We start from the raw sequence: 7565 nt of genomic DNA, 5'->3' as shown, positions 1-7565 counted from the left end.
AGAGACCTGGTCTTGCGCAGTGATGGTTGCTAGATATCAGACCACCGGGATGTAGGAAAATTCAAGTTGTCCATCCCCAGCTTGCAGGATCTGTGTCTTCTGGGGTTGTTGGGGGGCGGGGGTTGCATCAGTTTTGGCTCGATCGCTAGGGATTTGGGAGGGCAGCTGCTTTTATTTTTTTGCTCTGTGCCATATCATGTACATCTGATCTTAAGGAATGGGAGTAAAATTTGTCAGGGAGGCGCAGAGAAGCATCAACATCAGTGAGAAAGCTCCTAAAACCCCTAGGGACAATAGGATCAGCCCCTGGGCCATCAAATACAGTTTGGGGAAGGGGGAGGTGTTGACGAGGGTTGCACAACGAATTATTTTGCAGTTTCCATGCTTTGCTTTTAACGTGTTGAACATCCGTAAATTTCATTTCATGAAAACCAAGCTCCCGGTCACACGAGTATGCCTGCTTTGCTTCCCGAGCTGTCCGCTTCTATTTAATGCCTGGCTTGCTCCCCTCCACTTAGCCTTTTAACAGGGGTATCAATAAATCCACATCAAAGCAATGCCCGGCACTTCGTCACAACTGGCCTCATCGTTAAACTAAAAAACGAGGATTGGGAAATCAGAGTTTGTGCTTTAAGGTCATCCGATATCGGGGCTTTTCTCTCGCCTCTGGGGAGATTATTCGATGGCACGATCCAGAGTCTCAGCAAAAGCAAGGCAAAACCTGTTTGACACTTTATCCCTGCTCCCATTTTCTTCCCAGCTCCTGTTTTATTAGATTTGCTCTTCCATGTGTAGCAGGGTCAGGTCTGGAGCAAGGCAGCCGTGATTTCAAGATGCAAAATTTAGGGTGAATTAGGGAATATTATTGGCATCCTGTTTATTTAGACTTAGGAGGCATGTTTGTAAGCAGGGAGAAAAGCTTTTGCAAAGCGCACTTATGATTTCATGCTCTTGCTTAAATCTACCTTTCCTGTTTTCCAGGCATTTGCGGACCAACTGTCCATGGGAATAGGGGAGCTGGGTGCCCAAGCTGATGCATAAATCGCCTTCTCCCTACCTCCCATCGCTCACCACCTGCCAAAAACCAGTATTAATCCGGGCACGAAAACCTGCTTGCATCTGACCGGTTCAATGCTGTCTGTGCCCGGGTCCAGCATCAGCAGGCTCTGCCCAGCCAGGAAAATAGAATAAAGATGTTGGTGGCTGCTTGTCCTGTAAACAAGGAGAAAATAATAGAAATTAACTTTCTTTCTCCAAATACGTGGAAATACAAAGAGAAGGCTGAATTTATCAGTTTGTTTTTCTTAAGGTTTTTACTAAACACCTCCTGGAGAGAGGGGGAAGAAGGAAGAAAAGCAAAATCCCCAGAACCCACGAGCTGCCTGGGTAAAGGCAGCAACCCTGTTATTCCTTAAACAATCACGCTCACCCGATTTCCCTGGGCTGCAGGTTTTACCCTCGTCACTGGCAAAAAAAACAACCCCCCCAATTTTGGCCATACTGTTTTAAAAAAATTCAATAACCCTACCGCTCAGCTCTTGAGGTTCCCAGCTCCGTTTTCAACGTGATTTGCGGAAAAAACCCACAGTTCCAAAAGTGTTTTTTCAGGGCTGTGCTGAGGATTGCTTCTCGTTCAGTTAAAAAATAAAGCCTGGAAACAGTCAGAAGAGGGAGACAGAGCCCGGCAGTCACACCCCAGCGCTTGCCCACTTTTCCCTGCTTGGGCATCCAACTAAACGAAGCCAGCCTCTGGCTTCCAAAATACCCTTATTAATAAAAACCACCACTAATAACCCCAACGTTTCCTTCACCGAGCAGTGCTGCAAACACATCGCTCTTCTGAAAAAATAGACCTTTTTTTTCTTTGCATTTCACTTTTGAGATGATTCCTCTTGCTTGATAGATGCGGCAGCTACAGCCGCCCCAGGGTACCTGTGGGATTTGGGTACGTTGGGAGAGAAAACAGGTCCCTGATCTATGCTCCCTCCTCCGCATTTGACTTACAGGTGCTGGGGGAAGCTTTGTCATCGGTAGGTTATTGCTGAGCCTGCACCAGAGCAGCCCAGGGACCTTCGCAGAGGGTTTCACTGTTGTTTTTTTGGTGTTTTTTTTTTTTTTTTTTTTTTTTTAAATAAAAACACACTCATATTTTTGCAATTCATCTGCTTGAGGTTTCCCTCTATGAGCCCATTTCCCGATGTGGCTCAATTTACCGGTCTGGGGTTGGATGCAAGACACGTCGGCTATTTAATTCCTATATTCTGAGTGATGTGGGAGGGAATTGCCGCCTTGATCACCAAGTTGTGCTAAAAATGAAATACTATAAAAGGTAATTCCTTACCTGGTCATTAGAGGCTGGTCTCCAGCAGAGGGGAGTTACCACCATCTCCAGGGGCAGCACGTTGCCAGGACAAAGCTGTCTTTGTTTTAAAAATTGCTAGGCTCTCCTTTTCCTTGCCTGGGGATAAAAACTGAAAGCTGTAGTTCATGGGGAAGAGCTGGAAACCTTCAGAAATGGGGTTTTTCCCCCTGTGCAAGCCTTGCCCAAACATTCATCTTGCTCCAGGAGGTGGAAGTTGTGCCTCCCTGGGGATCTGAGTCCTGGAAAAGCCCTTTGGAAAGGCTCTGCAGAGCAAGCTGCTCCATTTTTTCCTTTAGTTATGTCTTTCTGGGCCCTGGGCACACCCGGGCTCTGGCCACATCTGGGGATCTACCATAAAGCCACTATTTTTCAGGAGGTCGGGCTAAATATAACTATAAAGATACCCCAAAGTACAATAACGATGGTGCCGCTTCCCTCCCCGATGGCCTGACTGGCATGCAGCGAGTGGAAGCGCCTTTGCAAAACACGACAGTAGTCACATTTATTGTGTAAAAAACCCCCTAAAAACCAAATAAGGAGACGTACAAATGCATCAAAATGCCAAGGTAGCAAAAGGACCCGGGGGAGCTCACGTGCCCGCACGGCGCATTGCAGTTTTTATAACCCTCCAACGTTACTTTACAGTTTCTCCCAAAGTATCTCCTGAACCTGAGAAGACAAATCGCATTATTTCCACATTCAATACCCGCCACCTCCCTAAGAGCTTTGCTCCAAGCTGCCTTTCAGTCCTCCACCTTCTCACACTTTGCTGTGGCAGATGGTGCCTTCTTCTTCCTCCTTGTCTTCCTCATCCTCAGCATTGACAGGAATGTAGCCTCCTTCCTTGGGTAAACACCAGCACCAGCCCGCGCCGCTCAGATCCACCGCCCCGAAGCTGAAATCCCGCATCTCCAGGATCTTGAAGTCAACGGTGTCCAGTTTGGAGTAGATCTCGTTGAGCTTTTGCCAATACAGCCAAGCCATCACGAGGCCGATCACCTGCAAAACATGAGTGTTAAAACTGCTATAGTCGTACAAACTCTTCCAGAAGATCTTCTCCTGCAAGGGATGCTGTCACCCGCACCTTCCGAACCTGGCCGTGAGACAAGAGAGGACAATTCCCAGTAAAAGCTTCTGCCAAAGCAACAGGCTCGTTGTCCAACTCATTAACGGCCACGTCCAACTCACAACTTCCCACATCAGCCCTGACAGAGGGATGCGGATTAGCTGGATGTCACCACGAGCATTGCAAAGAGAGAGGCAGAGGTCCGGGCTCTTGCTAAAATTAAGATATGGCTGCAAGCATGGTGCCACGGATTATTTCCCATTTCCCTGCTGGCTGTCAGCAAATTAAAAAATACACTTTACATCTTTAGGACAAGGGGAAAAAAAAGCATTTTCATCAGCGCAAGATTTCAAGTGCATTGCTTTGACTTCTCCTGATGTTTCCTTTGCAGTGCTACACTGTGGTGGCTACGAACATTAGGCAATAAGCCTTTGCGAGGAGCTATTTGCCGTCCAGATGCTGATGAGTGGCACAGTGGCAATCAGAGGACTGTCAGCACAAACTGCATCTTTTGTACTAACCCTTTACCCACCTTGACTACTGATCTGTAGAAATAAGGTTTCTTCTCTATAAGCCCCAGATGTTTTGGGGTCAGCACCAGGTTACAAACTGCAGTTTTATAGGTATTTTCAATTAGCGAGATGGGATGGAGAAGGACGAGACCATCTTGAGCGTCAGGGCTCTTCTCATTTTCAAGGCTAGTAGTTAACAAGTTTTTTCTGCATAACCATTCCTTGCAACAAAGAGTCAATAAATAACCCAGTCGCACCTGTACCATCCATCGGCTGGAATCTCCTGCGCTATTGCAGCACATTGGTTTTGGAGCTGAAAATGTTATTAATCATTTCTATGGGTCCTAATTGAGTCGTCGTTAAATAGCCTGGAAAGTGGGAACGTTAAGAGAAAGATAAATGGGGATAAGAGCAAAAGGTTGTAATGCATCTTAAATTAGGGACCATTTTATCCCATAGTGGAAAGGGAAAAGTGTTTACCCAGAGGAGGCTGCAGAAAATGGAAGCAAAAACTTCACAGGGAAAAAGCAAATCAGGTAAGTGTCACCCAGCGAGCTGAAAGCAAACAGGCAAATACAAACATCACTGGGGTTTATTACTCTGTCTTTCAGAAACAGAGAAATACCCTGTCATCTGCACGAGCAGCTTGCACCTTGCACATAAGACACCCCAAAACAGCTCAATATTTACTTGCCTTCCCAAATTCACCTGGAGGTGGAATCCAAGGGGACCCCCTGGATCAACAACCCTTCCTTCAACAAGTTGGAAGACCGCATCCTTTGAGATGCTCTCCCAACACGGAGAGTCCTTCCTTGAAGTGCTCAGTTGGAGCTTGCCCCATTCCCACTTTCCTAATTGCACCCACCAATCCTCAAAGAGCATTCTGCTTATTTGACATTCCACCTAATTACTGATAACAGGATTAATCACTGAAAGAACAGATGAGGTGCCAGAGGCTGCTGCATGGTTACGGCTAGCAGGGCTTTCCCGATAGTGGGAATTGCAGAAATGCTGGATTTGTGCCATCAGGCTTCCTTGCTGGGAAACATGACTGCAGATGCTGGAAGAAAAACTGAAGTCTGCAAACATCTCAGCATCTCCTTTCGTTATCCAAACAACCTGGAATCAGGTTATCTTACAGCCCGGGTGACTTCTGTGGACGTATCTCCGTAGCTCCCCGCTGCCCTCAAAATACCCACTGCTGCGCTACATATTATATATCTGTCTCAGCAGGCAGCTCCTTCCCAAATACTCTAAGAAATGATTTCAGCCTGCGTAGAGAGACGGCAGTCATCTCCGACTCAAACTGCGTGAGATGCATTCGCTCTCCGAGAACGTGCACAGGACCAAAAGTGGGCTGTGCAACCTTGCGGTCACCTGGGATGGAGCTTGCTTTTGGCAGCGAAGCGAAAATAACAAAACCAAAGACTTTGTCATGGAAACACCAACCGGGTTCCTGCTCTCCTCTCCCACATCTGTCCCCTCTTTTGTCCCCAAAAGCTGCAGAAGCCTCCAGGCAGGGATGCAGGAGGCGAAGGCTGGTTAGATGATGCTTGGAGATGGCTCCATCCCTCCATGAACCGTAGGGAAAGCTCAGAGCAACCGCTCCCATGCGGATCCAGATAATAAGATTGTGCTAATCCATATTCAACGGCAGAGCCTTTAAGGATTTAAGAAGTTTTAAAATAATATTTAAATGTATGTTAAGCCTTAGCATTATTTACTTCTATTAGCATGCCATCACTGGGCAGATTAAAATCCCACTGCTGATACAGTGAAAGGACCAAGCAAGGAAAACCCTTTGAAACGACAACTTTTAAGGCAAGCATGTAATTTTTTCCTCCCTAAACCAAACAGTAATTCAGGAAAGATTTGTGTTTAGAATAAATTTAATGCAAATTAATCCAATTCTGGAAAACCAGGCGGGTTTGGGGACATCATCCATCCTGCTCCTCTCCTCCCGATGGCGATGCGACGTCCGAGGTATTGCAGGATGAAGCATCCCAGTTAAACTGGGGATTTCTTGAATGGAATAAAGGTACCCCAAGTCCTCAATCAACAGACTGCATCCCACAGCCTTCACTCTCCTCTGAGTTATGAACCAACTTCCATTCCAGCTTGCCTCTAAATATCCTCTTTCACTTAATGAAAACAGAAAAAGCTGTCAGGAATATAGATGCATTCAATATCCCCGGCACCAAGGGCACCATGTTTTCCAGAAGCAGAGAGACTTCTAACGTGAGCGCTGATTTTACTGCACTGCAATATGAAGGAAGGTGTTGTTGCAGAGGAGCATGTTAACAAAATGTATCAAATATGAGGCTAAAAAAAAAAATTAAAAACCTGCTTTTTTCCCTGACTTCCCCTCCCTGTGATGGTAACCACCAGCGAGTGAGGGTACAACTGCTTGGGAGTTACTGCTTGCGGGTCATTTAAAGTTAGAAAATTGCCTCTTTCTGGCTGGCATTCAGCAAAGTACGGAAACCACCACTGCCTCGGGAAGTCTCTAGTCTGCTGCTTTCTGAGCTTTTTGCCGGGGGATTTAAATGCACAGGGTTTTCACAGGGGTATGAGATCATTGAGTACCTGCTCTTACAGGGCGCAAGAGCAGTTGCGTGCATAAGATAAATCCAAAGACCTTTGTGTATCGAGGGAATCAATAAAGCATGCAGACTCACCGGAAAGTCACAATAGGGTTTTATATATATATATATGTAATTAATTTTTGCAAGGATATTGCAATAGCAATTGCACTAGCTGTATATTGCAATTTGCGTTGATAATTGGTAATTTGGTGGCACCCAAAGTTGGGGATCCCCTGCGGTGACAGGTATGGAGAAAACCACCCTGCAGATGACATTATTTGAGGATTACTGCATTGCTTCCCATCCGGACACTGCAGCCGGGAACGTGCAAAGGCTCGCACAGGCATATCCTTCCTGCATCCTTCCCTTCGCACGTGTTTTCCTCCCTGCTGGGGCACGCTGCCCACCTTGCCCTCTGCTCCCCGGCCACCTTGAGCACAAATCAAGGAAGAGAAACTTTGCAAAACCAAAGCATCAACCTTTAGAAGCAATGGTATTCACTGCGGCCATCCAAATACCTGGATTATTATATTTTAACACACTAAGGACACAACATTGCACCATCCTGTTGCTTTGTTGGTTTTTTGTTTTGTTTTTGTTTTTTTTTAAGAAAAAATTAAATATCTAAATACACAGCAAAACAGAATGGGGGACAGAATGGTCTGCTGCCATTTCCCACCTCTCCAGCTCCTCCCTGTAGCAGCTTGGTGGCCTCGAGCTGATCCAAACTGGCATTTTGCAGCTGAAGACCTCCATCTCCATCTCTCAGCAGCACTTTGGGACTTCCCTGGCAAGCCACAGCTGAAGTCTGCCCCAAACCCATCCAATTTAGAGTAGGAACTTCTGCTTCTTAATTTTCAACCAGCAAAAGGATGAGTAGGATGTCTGCTGTCAGTGAGGGCCAGCCATAAATACTCCCACCCAACCCATCCAAGCAGCTAGAGGAAATTTATGTCCATCAGAGAGGAAAAAAACCAAAAAGCAAAAAAACCCCAACGCTCCAAAGCACCAATCCTCAGGGATTTTGTCTCGGACTCCCA

The 7565-nt window shown here is 46.3% G+C and overlaps 2 protein-coding genes across 3 annotated transcripts in view; one reads left to right on the top strand and one right to left on the bottom strand.

Annotated features, from left to right (window-relative positions):
* Nucleotides 1-7565, top strand: part of LOC126051738 (uncharacterized) — a 75434-nt gene that overhangs the window by 53440 nt on the left and 14429 nt on the right. The gene's annotated exons all lie outside the window — the stretch shown is intronic.
* The window catches only part of LOC126051740 (tetraspanin-15-like), a 45074-nt gene continuing 39936 nt past the window's right edge, over nucleotides 2428-7565 (bottom strand). Inside the window, exons 8-9 of one of the 2 annotated variants that reach the window (XM_049831338.1) lie at nucleotides 3118-3361; nucleotides 2428-2458 (exon numbers count right to left, since the gene is read on the bottom strand). In XM_049831338.1, coding sequence (XP_049687295.1) covers nucleotides 3122-3361 — 240 coding nt within the window. In that variant the 3' untranslated portion in view covers nucleotides 2428-2458; nucleotides 3118-3121. Of the gene's footprint in view, nucleotides 2459-3110; nucleotides 3362-7565 lie in introns of those variants that run through there. The other variant, XM_049831337.1, reaches the window with a different exon arrangement.

The sequence above is a fragment of the Accipiter gentilis genome, chromosome 28 (assembly GCF_929443795.1).
Source record: "Accipiter gentilis chromosome 28, bAccGen1.1, whole genome shotgun sequence".
Classification (NCBI taxonomy): domain Eukaryota; kingdom Metazoa; phylum Chordata; class Aves; order Accipitriformes; family Accipitridae; genus Astur; species Astur gentilis.
This window is presented reverse-complemented; position numbering and strand designations above follow the sequence as displayed.